At 39.6% G+C, this 26,173-nt stretch overlaps 1 protein-coding gene across 7 annotated transcripts in view; it reads right to left on the bottom strand.

Moving 5' to 3' along the window:
* CFAP95 (cilia and flagella associated protein 95) overlaps positions 1 to 26,173 on the bottom strand; it is an 86,832-nt gene that overhangs the window by 40,796 nt on the left and 19,863 nt on the right. For 5 of the 7 annotated variants that reach the window (XM_071077686.1, XM_071077687.1, XM_071077688.1 and 2 more), the window contains exons 2-4: positions 19,733 to 19,841; positions 7,718 to 7,836; positions 6,414 to 6,482 (exon numbers count right to left, since the gene is read on the bottom strand). In XM_071077686.1, the coding sequence (XP_070933787.1) occupies positions 6,414 to 6,482; positions 7,718 to 7,836; positions 19,733 to 19,841 (297 nt within the window). Of the gene's footprint in view, positions 1 to 1,797; positions 1,902 to 6,340; positions 6,483 to 7,717; positions 7,837 to 19,732; positions 19,842 to 26,173 lie in introns of all 7 variants that reach the window. The other 2 variants (XR_011612471.1, XR_003013388.2) reach the window with 2 other exon arrangements.

Consider the following 26,173-nt stretch of genomic DNA (forward strand, 5'->3'; position numbering starts at 1 on the left):
GATCCCAAACACTATTAATTTCTTTCTTTTCCCATTATGTGGATTACATAAATGTTTGGATGAATTGTGGAATCATTTATTATGAAATTTCAACAATATGCACTAATTACTACCACCAGGAGGCAATCAAATTTGGTGAAAACAACAAGGTACAGTAGTTAGGGCTGACTTTGTATGAGTTCTACCTTGGGTGCTTCTCCAGCCTCCAGTAGGAACTCAGTACTCCTGAGGAGCCCTCAAACTCAGGACCCCACGGACCTACTTCTCACACAGCAAATACGCTACCTGAACTGATTTTTCCCTATCAAAAAAAAAAAAAAACTGACTTCTTCTGTGGACCATTATCCTGGGACCACACATGTTTATATGTGTATATATTTTTTTTCCTTTTTTTTAAAGAGAAAAAAAAAAGTGAAGTGAAGTGAAACAGTGGGAATAGAGAAGGAACTCTATGTGTATATTTAAATGAGGACTTCTGAGAAATAAGTTCGTAACACAAAATTATATCTATTACTACATCTCCCTTTCAAAATTGGATCTGCTTGATACAGTTCTGGTTGTTGTTTGTTTTGCTAGTTTGGGGTCTGATTGCTTGTTTAATAGTTGTAGACACAGCCCAGATATTTGTACATGGAAAACCTTACTTCCTAGAATGAATTAGCTACAATCATCTGGTTCTGTGAACAAATCATAAAATGATTTTATATTAAATAATCAGATATACGGGGCCTTTTGATAATTAGTGAATTTGTTTTCCATGCCTCGTAAAGTGTACTTTCTTTTTTTTTTTTTTCTTTTCTTTTTTTTTTTTTTATTATTATACTTTAAGTTCTAGGGTACATGTGCATAACGTGCAGGTTTGTTACATATGTATACTTGTGCCATGTTGGCGTGCTGCATCCATCAACTCATCAGTTATACCTGATGTAAAGTGTACTTTCAAATTAAGTAAAAGTTACTTGAGAATGCCCAAGAATCAGGTAGGAAGGCAAATAAAAACTCTTAAATTGACTTGCTTACTATATTCACGTTCCCATCCACTTTTCCTATATGCCATAAAGGAAACGTGCCTCTTGTTACGTTTCTATTCCTCTGCTGTCTCTATCCATGTCGCGTAAGTTATCCATGTTAGAGACTCCCTACACATGCATTTGTATTATTAATAGTTTGAGACCAAACAGGCATTGTTGATGTCTGAGAGGTCTTTGAACCTCCTTGACTCTCACTCTGCCCATCACAGGCCACTGTCAGTTCCTTGGAGACTCACTGATGGGACTGAGACCAGCTCTCAAGGAAACCAATAGCTTTAGTTCTAGATAAGCTCTATCCAGACTCAAAGTCTATAAATTTCATTTTTAAAGTTTAAGTCTCTGATAATCACTTTAGTGTCATCCTAACTGTTCCCTATATTGAAATTTATTTTTCATCCATCTCCTCCATCTGTGATGCACGTGGAAGAAATTATTCACCGAGCCCTTTTCTTTAGTTAAGGTCAGGAGTGACAAGTTCTGGTGGTGTCAAACATTCTAGCTGTTCTGATTTTCAATTAGTGTCATTGAGATGTTTGCTACCCACTGATGGGGGAAAGGTGTTACGTCTTCTTCACACTGGTCCAAAATAAAGTAGGTGGGACATAGGTTGAGTTATGAGAAAGAGAGTCAGTCAAATGCCATTTCAGCATAATGGACATTATCTAAAAATTAAGATAAGTCCATCAACCTAATGTCTCCTTAATAACAAAGCTATACCTTATTCTAATTTTTCTCCCTTAAGAGGTAACCTAAACCTTAAATTTACCTTATGATTACAGTCTTTCTTTTATAAGTTGAAGCGTATTTTGGTCCATTGAGCAAACTCATTCTTATTCATTGCCTTTTAAAGTTGACATTTAACTTGCAGAGCTGTAGAGTTGGCAAGAAGCAAAAGATTATTTAATATTCAAGAGAGCAGATTCTAAAACACCACAGCATTCTACTGTATGAAACATTCTATAATTAGTGTATATTAACTGAAAGAAAGAATTACATATGGAATTAGTAGGGGCTGTTTGAAGGTGTTCATGTATTTATCTCCTTGTTAATACTCATGAATCACATAAAACAAATGAGTAATTCTAGCAATTCAAACTAATAAGGGCTGATTTTCTAAAAGAAACTATGTCTTCAAATGCATTTACCAAAAAGAATTGAGAACAACTTTTGGCTCTAAAGGCCTTGAACCCCTAAATCAAATAAAATAGGAATTAGCCAAACCCCCTTCTATTATAATTTGCTGTTCACCGTCGGAAATAATTAATCTATTAACTCAGGAGATAATTGTGGTGTATTTGCTGCAGGTTAGGCTCTCTTTAGGCACTGGGGACAGAGTTGTGATAGTCTTTCCCTTCAGAGCATTGAATTGAGCAAGAACAAGAAGAATGCAAACAATTGCAACAAATATTAACAGTGTTTGCATAAAAGAAGCATACAGTGCTCTGGGCACCCACAGTGAGGGACCTAACCAAGTTATTGGGGGTGGGGTGGCATTAGGTATGGGAAGGTCCTCTGGAGGAGGTGGCAAATCAGGTGAGACTTGATAACATCAGGGTTAAGATGAGCATCGAATCTTGCTTCCTCAAAAAGCTCCACTAAAACCACAGTAAAGAGACTTAAGAAAGTGTTTTTTTTTTAAACCCATAATATGGAGAATAGGAGAAAGGACAAGAGAAACAAATTTTGGAAACTCAAGAGAAGATGGACAAGTGGTTCCTGACTTAGAAGAAAGCTGAATGAATCCTAAGTCAGCAAAGGCCTGTGGGGAGAGCTATCTGAAAAGCAGGTGATGCTCCCAAGCTCTTCCCCCACTGCCAGGTAACTGCCCCTCCCCTTCCTTAGCAGAAAGCTAGAAATTTATTCATCTGTAGGGTAAGAAAGTCCTTAATCAAAAACACAATTCAATTCAGTGACCATACATTATGCAGTATTCATATTGATGTCCCTGTCCAATTGTCTTGCTCACTCTAAGAACACAGGCACCAGCCCACTCTTCACCCTTCAGAAGGGAGACTGAAGAGGCTTATCTGGGAATATGACCAGCCCAAAAGGAGAGACTAAAATAGAGTCATGCCAAATAATGCTATTTCAGTCAACAACAGGCTGGACAGTAGGTACTATGAAGACTCCATAAGATAATAATGGAACTGAAAAATTTCTATTGACATTGTTGCCTTTGTAATATCCTAGCACAATGCATTACTCTCATATTTGTGGAGATGCTAGTGTAAACAAGCGTACATGCTGTTAGCTATATAAAAGTGGAGCACATACAATTATGTACAGTATATAATGATACTTGATAACAATAATAAACAACTATTACTGGTTTATGCACTTACTATACTATGGTTTTTATCACTATTTTAGAGTATATTTCTTCTATTTATTAAAAAAAATGTGAACTGTAAAACAGCCTCAGGCAGGTCCTTCAGGAGGTATTCCAGAAGAAGGCATTGTTATCACAAGAGATGACAATTCTATGCATGGTATTGTCCCTGAAGGCTTATCAGTAGCTCAAGATGTGGAGGTGGACACAGTGATATTGACGATCTGGACCCTGTGTAAGCCTAGGCTAAGGTGTGTGTTTGTGTCTTCATTTTTAAGAAAAAAGTTGTAAAAGTTAAAAAAAATTTGTTTAATAATAAAAAGCTTACAGAATAGGGATATAAAGAAAGAAAATATTTTATACAGCTATACAATGTGTTTGCGTTTTAAGCTAAGTGTTGCTAAAAGAGTCCAAAAGTTAAAAAAAAAAAAAGCTATAAAGTAAAAAAGGTGCAATAAGCTAAAGTAAATGTCTTTTTGAAGAAAGGCAAATATTGTTGATGTATTTTTGACGTTTGACCTATCCAAATCTCATACTGAAATGTGATCCCCAGTGTTGGAGGTGGGGGTCGGATGAGAGGTGTCTGGGTCATGAGGGTAGATACCTCATGAGTGGGTTGGTGCCCTCCTTGCAGTAAGGAGAGTTCACATGAGATCTGGTAGTTAAAAAGACCCTGACATCTCCTCCCCTCTCTCTTGCTCCCTCTGTTGCCATGTGACATTCCTGCCTCCCCTTCACCTTCTGCCATGAGTAAAAGCTTCCTGAGGCCTCACCAGAAGCCAGGCAGATGATGGTGCCATGCTTATACAGCCTGTGGAACTGTGAGCCAAATAAACCTCTTTTCTTTATAAACTACCCAGTCTCAGGTATTCCATTACAACAATGCAAAATAGACAAACAAAATTGTTTTATACATTTAGTGTAGCCTAAGTATAGTGTTTATAAAGTCTACAGTAGTATTTAGTAATGTCCTGGTCCTTCACATTCATAGACTCACTGCTCACTCATGGACTCACCCAGAGCAACTTCCAGTCTTGCAGGGTACATGCATGGCATGTGCCCTATACAGGTGTACCATTTTTTATCTTTCATTCTGTATTTTTACTGCACCTTTTTTTATGTTTAGATATGTTTAGATACATAAATACTTAACACTGTGTTATAATTGCCTATACTGTTCAGTACAGTAACATGCTGTACAGGTTGATGGTCTAGGAGCAATGGATTTTACCATCTAGCCTCAGTGTGTAGTAGGCTAGACCATTTGGTTTGTGTAAGTACACTCTATGATGTTCACACAACGATGAAATCACCTAACAACACATTTCTTGGAACATATCCTGACATTACACATGCATGACTTTACTGGTACTAGGGTTTCTTTGAAATAATGACCCACCTAGATTCCTCCAGGGAATCTCCAAGGCAGTGAGCCTCACTCACAGGCTCAGAGCCCCATCTCTTAATCATGAGCAGAGGACTGATTAGCAGGTGCCTAAGGAAAATGCCTCTAGCGTGGAAGATGGATACCATACCAACAAATAAAAAACAGAAAAAAAGACATCTTGGAGAAAACAGAGAGTATGCATGGGGAAGAAAAAAAAAATTTTAAGCTATCATTAAAACTTTCATTAACATCTTCAGATAGAAAAGGGAAGATACTGAAGTCATGAAACCAAAAAAAAAAAAAAAAAAAAAAATCCTACAAAAACAAAAGGATTCAGAAAACAAAAAGATATTTCAAGGGTAGAGTTGAAGAAACAGAGGAAAGTAGATCGTAAAGACCAAAAAGAAAGGCTGAAAAAAGACAGGAAAGTTTTAGGATCGGGAAAAGAAATCCAACATTCAAATAAAGGATTTCCAAAAGGGAGAACAGAGAAAACACAGTAGGTCAAGAATAAAATAAATCAAGAAAATTTCTCTGAACTGATATGAGTTTATAAACTGAAAGGTTCACCATGTCCAGCAAAGAATTTAGTATGCATGCATCAATTACTGCTCTAATTGTTTGATGTCTATTAACTTGCTTAATCTTCATAACAACCCCATAATGCACAATGCAATCCTTAGAATTTTGTCATACTTATAAATGTATTTCCACATCACTTACTGTACATAATGAAAGTTTATATTTAGAAAGATGAGTGGATAAGATTTTTTTCTTTTTTAGTAAGAATTCATGCTTCCCTGCCAAAACAGACTTATCTCTTATATCAGTAAAAATAGTCTCTTGCTGTAAAGTCAGTTCTCTTTGTTCATAGTAATGTTCTACGAAGTTGCTGAAACACTGAATTAGCAAATATTGAACCACTGATCTTAGGGGAAATGTAGGGTTAGGTTCCTGCAAGCCTCTGGTCACATTTTCACCACTCGATCAATATAAAACTTTGTTTAATGTCTGTTTCTGCTTAAAGACATCTTATTTTTTGATTTATCACCTTTGAACTTATGACCAACAACTCATGCCTGAATCAAGCTTGTCTAACACATGTGTTTTCTCTGAAAGGCACATCACAGCCTTCTTGCTCTAAGGAACATGGCAGCACTTCAGCACCACGCTTGAGGGATGTCTTAAACGAGATCACCAACAAAAAGCACAAGAGTTTGAAAAATGTGACACTGAATAGACTGTGGAAAGAACACGTTTATAGAATGAGAGCTGAAACAAGAAGGCAGGGCATCACCCTGTTCGACCTCAGCTGGGATGGTACATATCTGGTGCCTTCCCTTTTTTACCACTCTGCATATGTCCACAAATGACCATGACAGAACCACGAGTATTGACTTGGGAGATGCAAATAGGTAAATTTTACAGAGAAAAAAGATTTACAAATACAGAATCTGCAAATAGTGAGGATTTACTGTTGTATTATTATTGTTATTAATGCTATGCATGTGAATGGAGAAAATATTTGGTTAAAGGCAAATTGAAGATGTCATGTAAAGGGCATTTTGTTGACCTTGGCTCACCCTCTCATACCTTCACCTCTGCAAACAAACCTTCTGAATCAGGAAACATTGTGTACAATTGTAGCAGTTTAGGGACTACTAACATTTTGTTCCGATCTGGTGGATGTCTAGGAAAGACAGCTCCAAAACCTGTGGCAGGCAATCCGGTGACCCTAAAACAAGATAACATTTTTTAGAAAACTTATTAGAGTGTAATGTGTAAACTTTCAAACCCATGTAAAACTAATTTAGGGGCTGGGCGCAGTGGCTCATGCCTGTAATCCCAGCACTTTGGGAGGCTGAGACAGGCAGATTTCCTGAGCTCAGGAGTTCAAGACCAGCCTGGGCAATATGGTGAAGCCCCGTCTCTACTAAAAATTTAAAAAAAAATTAGCCGGACGTGGCGGCATGCGCCTGTAGTCCTAGCTACTCAGGAGGCTGAGGCAGGAGAATTGCTCGAACCCGGGAGGCAGGAGGTTGCAGTGAGCCGAGATCATGCCACTGCACTCCAGCCTGGGCGGCAGAGCAAGGGTCCATGTCAAAAAAAAAAAAACAAAAACTAATTTAGGGTTGGATTTTTATGGTGATTACTTTTTAAAGAGTTTTCATGTTTGCAACTTTCATGAACTTTATAAAACAAAATGTCTCAACAAGTCAATGGAAATTTTAGCATTTTTGTCATTATTTTGACTGCCTTTTTCAACAATTACAGTATAAGACAAAGGCTATGTGTCATACACTTCCATGGGGAGGCACTGTGCCAGGATGCAGGATGACAGCTATGACGAAGAAAGAGCTTCTATCCTCAAAGAACTCTCTATTCCTGAGGAAATGCCTCCATATAAATAACTAGAATGCAAGTCCAACTGTCATGTAGGACATAAAATACTCAGAGGACAAAAATAGAAAAGCAATTAATTCTGATTAATGACAGCTTACCTAATTCTTACTGCATGTCAGGCAACACTTCTATGCACACTTCATACTTTATTTCATCTAAATTTCATAACAACCCTACGAAGTAGATGCTTTTGTAATTCTCATTTTACAGGTGAACAAGCTGGGTTATAAACACCAAAAAACTTTTACAGTACATTGTAGAGCTGGGGTTCAAACCTGGATAGTCAGAACCCTGGTCCAGAAAAAAAAAAAAAAAAACACACATATAAAGAGGAAACAGCATTTTAGCTGGACCCAGAATAAGTAGAGAGCTGATTGGTAAAAAATTGAGGAAAAGAAACTCCCAGACAGAGAGAGATCGGCATGAGCAGAAAGCATGGAAGCTTGAGACAAATGTGCTTGATGTGTTCCTTTAGTGTGGAACTGGGGTCACTATACTTTTTTGCTACTTATACAAGTCCTTTCTGCATGTCCATATTCTATAAGTAAAGAAAAGTATTAAGAATACCTTTCGATAATCCCAGAGCTCACTGTTTCCTCATTCAATAAGGCCTTGCTCTTCATTTCAGCCCATTCTGTGTTTAAACACACTTGTGACAACTTTTCATGTGTTTCTGATACCCACCTCTGGAAACATAGAAGCCACATATAAGAAAAATGAATTCTCACTAAAAATGGTCAGTTACTAAAACATGTGTTCATTGAAGTACATTCTGATTTTAATTGTTGACTCTAGTTGACATTAAAAATAAGTGATAGCTCATAGCTGTCAACTGTTTCATCATAAATATGTAAAAATAGCAATTACTGTATGCTATTGGGAAATAAAAAGCAAATTGGTATTTCTACGAAACAGAAAGAACTGCATTCAATTAAATATACTAACTCTACCTACTTTCTATTTCCTTCTTTATCCTTCTCAGGGTTGGTATATTTTAAAAACCCTAAGAAGGAAAATGTTTGTAGCAATCCCTTTGTAAATTACAAGGACTTCAGATATCATCATCATCATCATCATTATTATTCATTCTCTATCATAGAGCATAATTCAATTAATTACTAAGCAATTATTGCTATGTGGAAAATCTGCCAACTGTAAGATGTACTCAAACCAATTGCAGAAACATCAAGGGTAGCATCTCAGGGATCTTAGGAACAAAATTGGATGTCAGGGATTCAATGTTTTCTCCATACAAAACTCTAGAAGATCATGAAGCTGGAGGTTCAGAGCCAAGAACCAGAACTCATCACCAAGAAAATCCATTACTTTATCTGAAAGACTAGATTCCCCAAGATATTCATGAAGTCTCAGAACACATTACTACTACTAGATTTTCTGTTTCTTGTTTGTTTGTTTGTTTGTTTGCTTGTTTGTTTGTTTTTAAAGAGAGACCACTCTTTAGAAAACCAGAGCCTTCAACTGCAAGAGTATCATGGCTATAGTCTGACGCTTTGGGTCCATTTTGCTTTAGTAAAAAGGCTTTGCTGTAACTGGGAGTCCAGCCTAGTCAAAATCATTTTGATTAAGTCTCTGGTGCTGGTTCCCTGGTCTACTCCATGGCTCTCTAGATCCTTGGCTTCTCAGAGCACTGCTCTCTAAGACCTCAACCTCCTGAATTACTATCCTCCCAGCCAAATTTCCCAGCTTTGATCCATATACCCTTAGCTCAACTACTCTTTTTCTTAGATGTTCAGGCTCCAAAGTCAATGGTAGATGACACTACATTGGGTCTTATTTATTTTAACAGCAAAAAAAAAATCTTTTGAGAAAAAATTAGTAGCCACCACTTTGTTTGAAGGGATAAGATAAACCAAAAAATTAAGCTTAGATTGCTTCTCAGCCTTTTGGCTAAGATCAAGTTTAAAAATTAAGCTTAGATATGCTCTGATGATTTTTAACAGTAAAATATTTCAGCAAATCAACCAACTCTTTGAAAATCATATGAAACAAAGATATTGCCAAACATAAAATAGAGGAGTAAAAGGAAACAGATAATCATAGCATTAGTGGAGCAGAATGAGTGCTTATTCTTTGCCAGACAATGTACTAAGCACTTTAAATGCATTATTTTAATACGTTCTCAAAGCAACCCTCTGAGTTTTATGTATTAATATCAGTCATGGTCTCAGAAGGGAAAAACAATCAAATTGGGAACTGAGGAGAACTTAATGAAGGATCTCTTTATAAACGTGTGGGAACCATTAAGCAAATCAACACTATTGAAGCACCCTGAGGATAGCAATAGTGGAGAACCTTGGGGGTGGAACAGTTACTGTAACTCAGAACAACCTACAGCTATAAAGTGAGGGTCACCTGATAGTTGTATCTTTCAGAACAGAAACCCAGCCACTACCAAACCATGGTCCTACAGGGAGGAAATCACAGGAATAAGTGTCCAAGCTCCCTCTCCTCCCACCTCTGGTCACCTGCCAGTGCCTCCTACGGGCCCATCCCAGTGGAAAGCCAGAAGGCAAGGAGCTCATTGCAGCGAACCCTAGAGGTCAGTCTCCTTGGCACAAAGCAGGGTGAGAAGAGTGGAGAGCGGACCTGGAGGTGCAAATGAAGAACACTTGGTATAATTTATTTCTGTTTAAAAAAAGGGAAAACTAAGGCTGGAAGGGATTAAGTAATGCCCAGGCAAATCAGCCAAAAAGTAGAAGCTCCACAATTTAAGACTCATGCAGTCTGCCTCATTCATTCATCCATCTATCCACATCTATTAAGTGCCAGGCATCATACTAGGTTCTACGACTAGATTTGCAAACAAACACCAGAGGCTATACTAGCTATAGCATAGTAGGTTATAGTAAATCATGGGGATAATGGTAATAACAGCACATGGCCAGAAACCATTCTAAATGTCTTCACATTAAATGCTTGTGAGAACTCTACAATTCTCACTTTACACATAAGGAAATAAAGACATGAAAAGTTTGAGACTCTTGACTTAAGTTACAACCCTGTAAGTGGTAGAACCAAGAATTAAAGAGAAGCCATCCGACTCCAAAGACAACTCTTAACTTCCGTCTCCTGTATCAGTGGCAAATGTTATGTCCCAATATTAGACATTCCTTCTTCATCATCAATAGAATCCCCAAACTTTAGCTGGGTACCTGGTGTTGCAGACCACATTTTTCAGATTATTTTACTCTTAGATACGATCGGTGACTAGTTCTGGACAATTGAGAATAAGTGGAAATAGTTGTTTCCTGGAAAGAACTTCCAGGAAAAGTCTTTCTGTTCTTTTCCTTCTTGCTGCCTGGAATGCGGACATAATGACTGGTTTCCAGCAGCCATCTTGAGTCCTACCCAAGGATGACAGAGCAGAAAACTGGAAGGAATTGGTCTCTGACAATACATAGAACTTTCATACCAGTCCTGCTATCCTCCAGACCCTTTACATGAAATAATACAACCCTATATGAACAGCCTCTGTTGATTTGCAGTGTCTGTTGCATGTAGGCAAACCTAATCCTACACCATCTCAATGTGAAAAAATCACTTTGGTGCAGAAATGTTCATAACCTGACATAAGGATGGTACTTCATAAAAGCACTTCCATATGTTTAAAAGTCTTTTGGGCTTTGTATATATGTATATCACAGACTGGAGATTGGCAATTTGGTATGTGAGATAGCTAAATTAGCACAGCACAAACTCGTAGGATAATCACTAAAATTTCCATTTAATTTACATAATAAAATCTAGCTTGAGACAAATGATAATATAGAAAATATCTAATGTATAGAGGAAGCTCATTTCATAATGTCATTCATATTCCCTGTTTTCCTGAGTATGAATTATTTTTAAATCCCAATTTCTATTCTTCTAGAATGAACTCTTCCCATATGTGCTGCACTCACGGGAAGAAAATTCAGTAGATACATAACCTGGGTGACTGGTACAGGGAATGAGGAGAACACTTATGACTTCTCCTCAGGTTATATATTTCAGGTTGACCAGACTGTTCCTCTGGCAAGATTCATTTTAGATAATCCCCAACTGACAATTCTTTCCTGGGTTCTTTACAGGCACCCAGAAAGTATATTCCTCTGACCCACAGTGAAGGAAGCTGTGTTGGTCCGTTTTCATGCTGCTGATAAAAACATAGCCAAGACTGGGCAATTTACAAAAGAAAGAGGTTTAATGGATTTATAGCTCCACTAGGCTGGGGAGGCCTCACAATCATGGCAGAAGGCAATGAAGAGCAAGTCACATCTTACACGGATGGCAGCAGGCAAAGAGAGAGAGTGCACGCACTTGTGCAGGGGAACTCCAGTTTTTAAAACCATTAGATCTCATGAGACTTATGCACTATCACGAGAACAGCATAGGAAAGACCTGCCACCATGATTCAATTATCTCCCACTGGGTCCCTCCCACAACACGTGGGAATTATAGGAGCTACAAGATGAGATTTGGGTGGGGACACAGAGCCAAACCATATGAGAAGCTCAGGTACTTCTCACATCAAGCTTTTCCCTCTGATGCCACAGGCTGCTTCTGGAACCCTCCCGTCTGTAGCCTTTTGTCAAGCATGAGTGAGACCCCAGTGCATCAAGTTCCCTGGGTGGTCTCATTGAGGCCCCACTCTCAGGGTAGAAATTAAGGGGATACACTTCCCACCCCTACCCCTTAGAAGATTAGAGGGGTTGGATTCACAGCATGTACTCTTTCTCCAGACAACTCCTCCAACTTCTAAATTCTTTTGACCAGATCTCTTCGATTTCAAACTTTTTTGTTTGTTTTTAAATCATCAAGGTGAATGAGACACCAAGAAGCTCAAAACTCAGTTACCGCCCAAATAATTTGCATGTTTGGCATGAGTGGGTTGGCATCTCACTTACTTAGAATAAAGGAGGAGTTGGCATCTATTATCTTAGATCTTCAGTCATAACTAAGGAACAGTCTTATTTTAGTCTGTTAAGCAGCATTCCCCCTACCAACTGTAGCTTTTCTGCACCATTGCCAAAAAAAAAAAAAAAAAAAAAAAAAAAATACAAAAGTTTGATTATCTTTTAAAATAATCACAAAGACCATACTTATTTCTCAGAAGTTTTGTCCTTGGAAATCCTCACTGTTTCACATCTAGGTTAACTCAGCAGTGCCATGTAGAGATTCTAAAGGATCCAAGAGAGGCCTCTGAAAATTTAACCACTATTATTTTGAACAACTGAGACTCATAAGGTGCAATCAGAAAAATAATTGTATTGTTTTCTACAACTACCTCTTCAAGAAAGCTTTTGTGAACTTATTCCTTCTTCTTCTTCTTTTTTTTAATTTTTATTTTTTAGAAATAGGGTCTCACTGTTATCCATGCTGAAGTGTAGTGGCACATTCATAGCTTACTGCAGCCTCAAACTCATGGGCTCAAGCAATCCTCCTGCCTCAGCCTCCCAAGTAGCTAGGATTACAAGCGTGCACCACCACACCTGGCTTAGGGGATGCTCATTTTCCTGTCTCTAGCAGAAATAAATTTATAACAAGTCTCATTTTTTCCTGATCACTCTGAAATAACAAAACCACTTCTTGTCACAAAATAGTCTTAATTAAATATTTAATATTAGTAAAATAAGCACAAAAGACTCTTCTAATTGGGCAAAAGGAAAAGCAGAGCAGGTGGAGAAATAATAAATTATCCAACGCAGCCTACCCCTCACACCCACTTCCCTCTGCCTGCTTACCAGCCTAGAGCAGGCTATAGCTGGAGGAAGAGAAAAGCTTTAACTCTAAATGAAATCCATCATTTTGATGAGATATTTTAATTATTGAAATGTGACCAATAGGCTTTTTATTATCTGAGATTGACCGTAAAACCTAAGGAAGCTGCATAGGATTTTGTCCAGGCATGAAGGAAGAACTGACTCCATAAAGCAGGGTAAATAGGCAGTGGAGGCAAAAAATATGGATGTGTGTGTCTCTGCATGTTTGTGCGCACGGGTCTGTGTGTACGTACGTGCACATGATTGCCCAATTTAAGTCTCATTTGTTCAACATAACAGTTACACCTGCTTAAGCAGACTAATATACATGAAAAATTAAAGTCTAATTTCTGTAAGAGTTAAATTAGGGTATGATTACTGATGTAGAAAAGGAGCAGCAAATGCAAGTGATGGGATCAAAATGCTGGGTGGCCCGCTTTCATTCCCATCCCAAATGTCTGGAAATGACAGAGAAGATACTTGCTAGAATAAATAGACTCAGAGATGCAGCAGAAAACTGGGGAAGTACACTCAGTGGGCCAAAATTGATACAGAATTCCTAACACAGGAAAGCCAGATGTGACTGTGGTGATTGGAAAAGCTGATCCAAAGTTGTTCCAGGAGAGAATGCTGAAACCTGTGACATCAACCGCAAGCTCCAAGATTATGGAGATGGGGAGCAAGAGGAGACCCTAGCTCAACAGCCTACTATCCCCAAACATCTTCCTTTCCTCTGCAGTGGCATTTAAAATTATTCCATTTATAAACATTTGATCCGTATACCCCTTTCAGGTGCTTAGATATGAATGCAAGAAGCATCTATAAGATTATAAGATTATACTGGTCAAAATACTATCCTACAATGTCAAAGAAAAAAATACTTGAACCAATTAAGTAAATAATTGAATTTCCCATATCTGGTATAATTATATCCTTTGTATCCCTTTTAGGAACATTAGTTTTCAAATGTGAAATTTTTATTCACTAAAACAGCTCATGTTTAGGCTTATTTGGCTAGTCTTAATCTATTCATAAAACGAATGCTAATATACTTTTGTACTATTCATTTATTTGCCACTTTTAAATCCACACTGTCTGTGATGCTGTTAATATTAGCCTAATTTGCTCAACAGTGTTGTCCTGTTAGTTCCAAAAATGCCTTGGCATTGAGCCACTAGCTGTATAAGAAAAATCTGTTTAATGAATTGTTTATGTATTTCTTTGTTCATTTATGTCTGACAAATTCTCAGCTTCTATGACACAGCATCATATGTGCTCTGTACTTAATCATTCTAAATTTATGGGATTCAACATGCACCCCTTTCTCAGAAGTGGTCTTTGTCCTCCCAGTGGCTCTCACTTTAGTATCAGCCTCACATGCTAGGAAGGTAACATAAGTGATTGTGATAGGGCCTTTGGTAGTGTTGTGAGGATCCTTGGGTGAGAGGCTTTACAAGTTGAAGCAACGATAGTAGACATACTCTTGATGATTTTAGTTTGCATGGAATTCACCCTGGTAGAGATATGTAGCACCTGAATAAAGTCCAGGTAAAAGACCATAGTTTAGAATGCTATTACCCACTAAGCTTAGAATAAGACAATCAGGGCAAGCCCAGTGGCTTGAATTACTGTTCTCTTGTGAATCTATTTCCCCAATGGCCTTAGTTGGCCTCCTGAAACCTGAGGGACCATTGAAGTAGGAAATCAATTATCCCACCATTGAAACCTGAATGGTACATTTCCAGATTCTGCCAAGAGATGGTTCCTTTAGGATTCAGCTCCAGAGCTTCAAAGGAAACCATACCCAAACCTCCTCCAATCCATTTCAGTTCAGGTGCACCTCACAGCATCCTGATGTTCTTAGCATCCATCATACCCTTTGCCACCATGGTTATGTGTTCCCATTTCCCCTAGGAACCTATGAGTTCCTTATATACAAGGACCAATTTTTGAATTATGTTTCCTACCCTAGCACTTAGCATTATGCGTGGCAAAGTAATGGGGCCTCAAAAAATGTTTGTTGAATGTAGAACTTCTTCCTTTTATCCTTTTCCCTTTCTCCCTCCTCCTCTTCCTTCCTACCTTCTTTCTTTTTTTCCTTCCTTCATCCCTTCCTCTCTCCCTTACTTCCTTTCTTGCTTCTTTCCTTTCTTCCATAAATACTTATTGAGCATCCACTACGTTCTAGGCACTGTTCTCGGAACTGGAGATAAAACAGGGAACAAAACAGATCAAAGTCCTCACTTTCATAGAGCTTGTATTCTAACAAGAGGTGACAAATGATTAACAACTAAATAAGTCTGAAATATGTCCAGCGATGTAAGTATCATGAAGAAAACTAAAGTAAGGAAAGGGGATAGGGAGATATGATAAGAATGGACTGCTCTTTTACATACAAAAGGGTAAAACTGGCTCACTGAACAAGTGGGACTTATAAGTAGGTACAATCAGAAAACAAATCTACTTTTCCTCCATCACTGCCCATCCGCAGTCATTTGGAGGGACTAGTTCTTTCTCACGCTCCTTGATTAAATATAAGACAGGTCCCAGGGTGTTTCTGGTTACTCTCAGATAATACAAAACTTCTCTGGCTACTTTTGTCCCAAGAGGATTTTCACTGAGGTAAGTAAAATGCCAGTCCCATATAATAGTCAAAAGTTCACACGTCATGGAAAGATTCTCATTCCTCCACCTTGGGGCTGCTTCGGCCTGGCCCACTATATTGGGAGCAGGGGGCACAGTTGGCTTCTTCTCAATTATCCCACTTGGACTTCTTCCCTATTCCCCACCTCCCTCTATCTCCTTGGGGACCGATGCCAAGGATGTGTGGAGATGAGGAAGACAGAGAGGTAAATGCAGGAATGGCAGAATGTAATCTTGCTTTGGTTTCCCCTGGGCATGTTTATCTTTGACCCTCTCTGGCACTGGTGAATGTTCAAAGATGACTTTCTTGGGATGTTCTGGTAGACTTTGGGATCACCTCTGGGAACACTGAATGGCATGTCCCATGATAGAAGATGCCTCTGGCTAGACTTAAATGTCTTGCCTCGGCTCCTGGAAACCCAGGTAGGCCCCTCCATCTCTCCTTTTTTTCCTTCTACAAATATTTATTGGGCACCCACTATGAGGTGCTCTTTCACAGGCTCTGAAACGACGCCATGTCATTTTCTTCTTCCCCGTGGTCCACACTGGATCCACAAGAGGCACATCTGGGCCCGAGGATTCACACATCCTTGCTCCACCTCTAGGGGAGCTGGCTCCCTCTTTTCTGCTCTGCTTCCTCTGACCAGTCACCAGAGCCTTATGTCTAACTTCGTGAGGCACACAAGGGTCCTTGAGATGAGACTTAGAGCACACTTTTTCCAAAACTTTCTCTGTACTAACAAACTCCTCTTCAGGCTTCTTGCATTTCAATTATCTTGTATCCCTCATGTGAGTGGGAGCCAATTAGCACCATCTTCTTTGAGGATCTTGCTTAAGTGACCTAATTATTTACTTTGGCACATGAGGCTATTGTTCTGTTCTTAGACTTTTAGAGCCTTAGCCAAAATGTAGACAAAAGTAAGTCCCATTTTAAACTCTGCTACAAATAAATGATGCTCACATTAGCTCCTGCAGCAGCATTTAAGGACAAGGACACCTTCAATCAGCTAAATGAAAATGCGGTGGATGGACAAAGCAGCCATTCAGCAGCAATCTTACAAAAAAACCCCAAAAATGTTAAGAAGGCATTCAGAAGGGGAAACAGATGGGAATAGGGCTAGCCAGCATGTGTGTGGACATAATTCAGGAAATAGGACAGAAGTTATGGCTAAGATGTAAGAAATCAAAGCCCCAACACATATGCAGTGAGATATACAATATCCAAGCCAGAGCAGAAATAATCAGGTCTATTTTCTACAAGGAAGGTGCAGTATAGTGGGGTAAAAAGGCCAGCACACTAGACGTGGAAAAGTTTGGTACTCCAAGAGGCAGTTTGGAAAAGTCTCTAAGATCTTAGCGTTTAAAGCCAGAGAAGAACAATGGATTTTAATTTGTAATACACTTTCTAGTTGTTTGACTTTTCACCAGTGATTAAGCGTCACTTGTTCTCAGTCCCCTCATCTGTCCAATGTGGATCACGTATGAGACCTGCCTGAAGAGCTGTCCAGAGGATGAAATGAAACGTTTTTAATGGAACCATCTTGTTGAATTGATCCTATTGCATCAATAGGATGCAATCATAAAGGAATTTCATTTTAATCAGACTGCCCCTTCCCTCCCACAGCAAGTTATTTCCTTTTGTTTAATAAAAGTCTTAGGCAAGTCTCTTCTTGGCCACTGCTGTCCCTGCCCCAAGGGCAGTGTACTCCCTCTTTCTGCTGTGCCATATCAGGCATGACTTCTAACATTTAAGTTTTTAAGCATGTGCCTGGACCCCATGTCCTCTAAATTCCAGGACATACATATTAATCTCTCTGAGTGGTTCCCTTGAAACTCCTCTCAACTGGAGAAAGAGGGGCACAGGACCCACAACTACATGAATCCTTTTTTAATTCTTCAGTCCCTTGTCTTCAAGGACATAACTACTCATATTGGTTTAATCTAATTTAGTCTCTTAGTAGGTCCTGCCTAGATGGCCTGGATTCTTGCTTTAAGGCATGTGGTTCCTGCCAACTATCAAGAGTGTCTTTAGGCCCTTATCAAAACTGTGTGACAACAGGAAGATGGACTTGCCCATCCTCTTGCTACATCCAGCCTCATACCTGGCATGTGAAGGTGTGGGGGCTCAGTGCCAGTATCCCCTCCTTCTCTTTACTCTTGGGACCTTGGGTGAGTCATTTAAGATCTGCAAGTCTAGGTTTAGAACTAGAATAATAATATATTTCTTGACAGCTTTATAGCTTTGTTGTGAAGAATGAAAAACAAGATTGATGAGCCAATGCTTTATACACAGGAAGTCGATAGGGAAAAATGTAAATTGCTATTAAGATAGAGAATAGCAGTTCCATCAGAAATAGTGATTCCTCAGTCTATTTTCTTTCTATTGAATACACATTCCAGATCTGGCAGGTGAAGGACAGGGTTTCAATGGCCATCAACAAAAAGACATACAGACAGTAAATACTACTATTTATTTACACATTCTCATTAAACCTGAGGCTTGACCACTGTAATGCATGTAATATTGGGGAAGGAACGTTTGTGGCTCCTATACCTCATACCCCACTTCATCTCACATCCTTTGTGATATGAGGTATAGGAATACCCAGAGACCAAGAGCATTTTTACATAGGAATCAAAAATGAATGTTTTTAAGGACCAAAAGTTCTTTAAAAACATTTTTTATATAGGAATCAAAAATAAATGTTTTTTAAGGACCAAAGTCTCTAAGTGCATGCCAAGCAATGCCTGTCTTGCCCAACTTACTCTTGTCCTGACCACAGCCCCATGCTGAAGAAAGCAAGGTGAAGCTGGGTTTGTGGGGGAATGGAGCAAGGTGGATGCTGACTGAGTTGGGCATCACACTGCAGAGCTCCATCCACATGCTGGCTGATGACCCATGAGGCAGCCTGATGCAAAGGGAAGAGGGTTGGGTGGAAACTGAGGAAATCATCAGATTCCCCTGAGATCTGGGCTATGGAGCAAGAGGTAAACCTGAGCAGAGAGAAATGGAGATGCCAAAGAGACTCTGTGTGTGCATGTGACACAGAGAGGTTGGGGTGGCGATGGGGATGCCTTGCTTTAGAGCTGTGTTAGTTCCTGCAAGTTTGCTCATTCCATATCCAGGCAGCTGTCACTTTACAATAAATCCCCATTCTCCAGGTGATCCTTATTACTCTCTGTCCACTGCAACTATAAGAGGAAAGGAGGAAATGGCGCTGCCATGCTAAGCTAATTTGTCCTCATTACCTTGTAGAATGGAGAATCTTCTAGAACAATTTCCAATGCAGAATTATGCATCTTTTTACACTTGCCTCATTTTAAATGCTGGTCTAAAACTAGTCCAGCTTTGGGGGGCAGAATGTGACACAAACCCAATCTTTTCATCACTTGTACAACCACCCTCATCAAATCACCAGCTCTTCATGCCCAAGGCCATCCTCTAAGGCTAAATTGTCTTCAGCTAGCCCCAAAGTTCCTGACATTGTAGGACCCAATTTGCGGGTCTCCTAGGAGTTGAGCTCTTGCCTTATGCTGACTGGACAGACACCTAGGTAGCCAAGTAGTAACCTGCTCACCTCAATTCAAACAGGAATTACTTATGCCATAAATATTCTGCTTGTAACTAGATTGCACAAACATTATGAGACTGTTAATAGCACGTTTTAGTTACTCACAACTCCACCAGCTTAAGGTAAATACAAAAGACTTGAAACCAAAGACCTAGGTATAAACTCTCCCTCTTCCACTCCCTAGCTGTGTGACTTTGAGTAAGTCGCTTAGTCTTTAGCAGGCTCTTTCCTCTCCTCTGTGAATTAGAGATGGTAATACCCACTTCGCAGGGTTATTATGGAGGTGAAAGGAGACATCTAACAGGATATTGTCACTGTAGTGACAACAGCATTATAGCAACAGGAACAATTTCCTAGGCACTTTTATGTGCCAGGCACCGTGCCACGTACTCAACTTGCTCCATCTCATTTAATTCACCCAATCACTTTATAAGATAGGCACATTTTACAGGTAATGTAGCTTCAGCACACAGTGACTAAGTCATCTAAGTAACTAGCACTGTTAACGAGGGATGGTGCTGCACAAAACACTCCTCCTTTAACTTTTTCATGTTTCACTATGACAAAGATTTCCGACTTAAAACAAAGTAATAGCAATTACTTACTGGGGATTCATCGGTTCCAAGTCGCCGATATGTTGAATGACACAGCTTTTTAACTTTCTCAGGACCCTCTATATCATAATCTTTGGGAAAAGCTTCTCTGTCACGGTGCCTTAAGAAAAAATTAGGAGTACATTAAGAGATGAAGTTTATTTATTCTATATTGCATTCAGATTTTTTAAAACTATCCAATGAAAATTTTCTATATTTGCAGCATTATTTTAACTATAAATTTATTAGATTTGTGACATATAAAGTATTTTCCATCTCTTTTCAAGTAATGCTGAGGCTAATTCCTAAAAGCAACCTAGCATAAGTAATAAAACTAATAATATCACCCAAACAATACTTCTCGAACATAGTAATAGTAATTACTCAGTGATTCCAATGAACTGAATCTTATTTAATAATGTAGATTAGTTTACCAACAGTAAATTCTAAAATAAGACATGGTAATATCTTGGAAAGGCAACCTTCCACTTTAGAAATTCTTTCTACCATGAATTTTAATTACAATTTTTTTCAAAACAAGACAGCAAAGTATTTGCCCATATTGATTTATAACCCGTGCTTCCTGCTTCTAAAGAGGCAATAAAGGAAGCTGATAAACATGAGGTAGAAGAAAACAGTTCTTAAAAATGTAGATGGAAGAAGGAAAAAATATACCAAACATCTTGATTAAAAGAGTGATTAAAAATAATAAGAGACAGGGCACAGTAACACATGCCTGTAATCTCAGCACTTTGGGAGGCAGGCAGATCTCTTGAGCCTAGAAGTTCAAGACCAGCCTGGGAAACATGGCAAGACCCCATCTCTACAAAAAAATACAACAATCAGCTGGGCTTGGTGGCATGTGCCTGTAGTCCCAGCTACTTGGGAGGCTGGGCTAGGAGGATCACCTCAGGGAGGTCAAGGCTGCACTGAGCCATGATTGTGCCACTGCACTCCAGCCTGGGCAAAGAATAAGACCCTGTCTCAAAAAAGAAAAAGAAGAAGAAGAAAGAAGGAAGACGGAAGAAGAAGGTGGAGGAGTATGAGAAGAAGGAGAAGGAGGGGGAGGGGGAGGGGAGAGGAAGGGGGAGGGGAGGGGAAGTAGTGGGGAAGAAGGAAGAAGGGGATTTGGGGCTAGAGAAGGAAAAAGCGGAAGTGGCTGGCAACTGAATAAGCTATTTTTAATAGAACTTTCTTGAGTGAAATACAGGAAGCTAAGACTAAGCACCCCTCAGAAAGTACCTTGCTTTAAGGGATACAGGGCTAGAATTCTTTAGAGGACACTCAAGTACCCAATAATTCAATCATTCAGCTATTTGTTTATTCCGCAAATGTTTTAAAATTCCTACTATATGCCAGGCACTTTGGTAGGTGTGGGGGATGCAGTGGGGAGTGAGTCTGATGGAGCCCCTGCCTTCAGTTGCTTGCAGTCTAGATAGAGAGACACAAAAATAAGAAAAATCTACAACATGGTAAGTGTGGGTAAAAACCTAGGGAAACAGAATCACTTCCCTTAACCTAGATTGGGCACCCAATCCAAAGGGCATCCAAGTCATGAGGCCCTTTAGGACCTGACCCCCTTCCCCATTCCCACTGGACTGGGACTCAGCCCCTGCACTACATTCCCATTAACACCCCTGCCTCCCCACCTCTGAGCATGATAGCAGAGCTCTGTAGTAGAACCCAGCAGCAAGGGAGCCCAGGGTGGGGTGGCAGGCAAAACACCACACCTGAACGCTCTTCTCTCCTCACATCTGAGCATCAAAGTGCAAAACACTAAATGCTTTTTGGTAACCTACCAGCATTTTATGAGAGCCTAACAGGAAGCTTTCACTTAAGTCGTCAGGGGGGATATTGGACAACACAGGCTCAACCAGGTCCTAGCTGTTTGGCCTTGGGCAAGTCACTTAACCTTTCTGTGCGTCCATTTTCACATATATAACATGAGGACAGAAATAATAACAATACCTTTTAAGATCTTAATATGAATTAAAATTTTTTTAAAAAGCAGAAAACTCTTCATATGCTGTAAAGCATCACAAACATCTACGTATAGTGAATACTAATTGGGCTCCAAAATCTGGTATACACTGGAACTTAGTTTTACCATAATTGAACTTAATTTTTCTTCCAAGCTCTCATTTTACCAAGTGGAAAAACCCGCATATTGGTCAATCCTGGATTTCTTCCAGCTCTGAGGGGTTTGTCTGGTGCCACAATGCCAAGAATCCATCTTTGTTGCCATCCTTTCTCCTTGCTTACATCTGCAGAAATACTCTCCTTCCCCTGTGGTCTTCTCTTACAGATCCATGCAGGTCTCCATCCTCCTGGCCTTGCCACACAGCCTTGTAGGTAGACTGGTGCTCTGCTGTAAGGGTGCCACTCTCTAGCCCACCAGACATCTTCCAGTGTCTCTCTCCACCTGGGTTCCTGGAAACCCAGGCACCATCCCTGGGTTACGTGCCTGACCCACCAAACAGATAGTGTTTCACCTCTCTAGCACTCTGGGCTTGGGGACACATGGGAGCCCCAATCTTCAACAGTTCTGAAAACATTACCCTGGGAATAGGGGGTGATGGGGAGAGGCAATGACAGGTCCTGATATGGTTTGGCTGTGTCCCCACACAAATCTCATCTTGAATTGTAGCACCCATAATTTCCACGTGTCATGGGAGACACCCTGTGGGAGGTAATTGAATCACGAGGGCGGGTCTTTCCCATGCTGTTCTCATGATAGTGAACAAGTCTGACAAGATCTGATGGTTTTATAAAGGAGAGTTTCCCTACACAAGCTCTCTCTTGCCTGCTGCCATGTAAGACATGACTTTGCTCATCATTTGCCTTCCACCATGATTGTGAGGCCTCCCCAGTCATGTTGAACTATGAGTCAATTAAACCTCTTTCCTTTCTAAATTACCCAGTCTAGTGTATGTCTTTATTAGCATCATGAGAACAGACTATTACAGGTCCCATCTGGCTCCAGGATTTCCAAAATCTTAACTCAAATTCAGGATCCCAGACAAATTCAAACATTCTCAGCTTTTTCTCTGGCCTTCTCCTTTGTGTGTCCATGAATTCTTCATTTGCTGTGGAACAGGGTGGCTTGGCTCTTCATGCTCCCAAATCTATCGGGCTTATGCTGAGACCCAAGTTTTTGAAATCCAAATCCAATAATTTGGCTCTTTCGTTACCTGCTGGGCCATTCTTCCCTAAGGCAATAAAACCGGAGTACGTCCCTACAGCAGCACACAAATGAAGGGGAAATATACCAGTAATATTTCAGCGTATTTGCCCCAGGGCCCACCTCTTTATTAGACATGGAAGAAGGCACAGAACCCATACTAGTAGAGGCCTACAAAATAACTACTTTTAAATCAGAAATATATATATACCTGTCTTCACAGCTTGGATTATACCTGTCTTCACACCATCAGTCAAACTATCATTTTAAACTTTTTTTTTAATGGAAGAATGGGCCTAAGAAAGCAAAGATATTTATGGTCTGTGAAAGTCAGTATGTGGCCCTAATGATCCTACCATATACTTTAGCTTTCATGATAACTAAATTCTTACAAAAGATGCAGATATGTTCTTTTTTCATATAGCAACCTTAGATAGCAGCCAAAAGCCTAACATTAAAACCATGAATCTATAATAAGGGTGTTTCTTTGGGGGACTGAGCTAATGTAACTGGCATTTCCTCGTGCCTGCTGGCTGCCCACGGATGCTATGCCCACAGCCTGTGGGGCTCTGAGAGATTCACAGCCCAAAGTCTGCCCCTACTCCCAAGAGGCTGCCAGCCTAGCAGAGAGAAATATACATGTTTAAAAATTATAAAATGTATAAAATACACTGTATGAAACGTAGTAAAATATATAGACCCAAATAAAATATCAGATATGCCTTTACTATATACTCTCTCTATAATACATATTTACCATATATAAAATGATTAAGGCTTTCTAAAGGAAACAGGAGACTGAATTAATTCTCTGACTTTATTACGTTAGGGGAACAGTGGCCTGTGCCTTGGATTTCCTGAGATGAACTGAGAATCATAAGCTGAGGAACTAAATGAATCAACAGATTGAGAGTCTCAAATGAAAGGTGACATATAAGTGTAAAATATTATTAAGTGTAATGATGATATCTACAATAGGCTTTAGTTGGGTATTTTTAAGCACTTCGTCAAAACCAAGCCTTATAACCTTTCTGTGATTAAAATATAATATATACATACATAAAAATAATCACGGTGCAATAATATATATTTCTTCTAGCTTCATTCTTCTTGCTACCTGCATTTGTTTAGTCATCAAATGACTTGCCATGATTTTTTATTTGTTGCAATGAAAAATTCTGCATGAGAAAAATAAATAAATGTACTAAAATAGAATTTAGAATGCCTCTAGAGTAGTAACTTTCAAACTCTTCAACTACAGTCCCCAGTAAGAAAAATGATGCATCTTTTTTTTTTTTTTTTTTTTATGAAGTTTTGCTTTTATTGCCCAGGCTGGAGTGCAATGGTATGATGTCAGCTCACTACAACCTCTGCCTCCCGGGTTCAAGTGATTCTCCTGCCTCAGCCCTCTGAGTAGCTGGGATTACAGGCAAGTACCACCATGCCCAGCTAATCTTCTGTATTTTTAGTAGAGACAGGGTTTCACCATGTTGGCCAGGCTGGTCTAGAACTCCAGGCCTCATGTGATTCACCCACCTTGGCCTCCGAAAGTGCTGGGATTACAGGCATGAGCCACTGCATATGGCCAAAAAAATGATATATCTTAATCCAGAATACATACATGCATTTCCATGCATAAAATTGAAATCAAAATTTGTCCAGACATGGTGGCTCATGCCTGTAATCCCAGCACTTCGGGAGGCCAAGGCAGGTGGATCACTTGAGGTCAGGAGTTCAGAACAGCCTGGCCAACACAGTGAAACCCCATCTCTAGCAAAAATACAGAAAATTAGCTGGGCACGATGGTGCATGCCTGTAATCCCAGCTACTCGGAGGGCTAAGGCATGAGAATCACTTGAACCCAGGAAGCAGAGGTTGCAGTGAGCTAAGATCGCGCCACTACACTGTAGCCTGGGTGACAAAGTGAGACTCTGTCTAAAAAAAAAAAAAAAAAGGAGAAAAAAAATTGAAGCCAAAATCTGACAGTCTTTACCATCATAGGAATTTGGATACTTTTTATTCCTTATATTTTATTTTTTTAAATGTCATTATTAATCCACTGAATTCAGTTCACAATGCATTAACGGGTCATGAAAAATATTGCTCTAGACCAGTGGTTTTCAATCTGGTTGGAGAAGGGGATCAATCTGTGGCCTCCACTCCCACCCCAGAGACAATGCAGACATTTGGCAATGCCTGGAGACATTGATGGGTATTACTTCTAAGGAGGAGAGCACTACCAGCGTCTAGCAGGTAAAGGACAGCAATGCTGCTAAACATGCCACAATGCACAGGACAGCCCCCATCCACAGAGAAGTATCTTGCTCAAAATGTCCATAGTACCAAGGTTGAGAACCCCCTAGAGAACAGCTGCACCCCAGACTCTCAGTGGTTCCCAAACCTAAGTGCTTCATGGAGCAGCCAAACTTTCCCCCAAAAAGGATGGGGCCAACATAAGGCTGCCAACTTTTTGTTTTGATAAGAACATTCAAAATAAAATAATCATCTATCACCTTTCATAAGAAGGCCCGTAACATCAACAATCAGTAAAAACAACCTCACAGTCCTTCAAACCGAATAGATTCAGCTATCTGAAAATCTTGCTACATTGAGTTGCAGGACTGAACAAACTGGAGTCCAGAGCTACAGGTCAGGAAGGTCCCGCAGCTCCCAGAGGCTGCCCCAGGCCAGAGGGCCCAGCTCCCCATCAGCAGAGGAGAGGGTGGGGTTTGGTCATAGGATTATTCTTACAGGAAAGGAAACAGGCTACACTTTAGGTTTCTGTGGTTGTATGTTTATGTGGGGCAAGGGAAGTGGGAGGTTGCAAAGAAACCAGCATCTTTGTCACTGCCTCACCTTTCACATTGTTTTATAATTATCCATTCACGTATCAGCCTTCTCATTTGACAGAAAGCTTCTTAGACACAGGAATTATTTTTTATTCATCTTTGTGATCTTGGTGTGACACATTGTAAATGCTCATTAAATCTTAAATGATTGACTGATTGATTGATTAAATGAATGTTCTTACATTTTGTTACTGTCACCTTAATATAAATGCGGAAAGCAAAGACTTTCAAACGTGTCCATAAAAATGAAGAGCATCCTGGCTCAGTCTGCAAAAGCACATGTAAAGAGGGAGTAATTATGCATATAGAGATGCTAGTCCTTTGCAATGCTAACTTGTCTCCAGAGGAATTATAAAACTACTTGCTGAATGAGAAAACTTTCAACATACATATGCATAACACTGATTGCAAAGGGGTTTGAAT

Source organism: Macaca nemestrina, chromosome 14 (genome assembly GCF_043159975.1).
Source record: "Macaca nemestrina isolate mMacNem1 chromosome 14, mMacNem.hap1, whole genome shotgun sequence".
Classification (NCBI taxonomy): domain Eukaryota; kingdom Metazoa; phylum Chordata; class Mammalia; order Primates; family Cercopithecidae; genus Macaca; species Macaca nemestrina.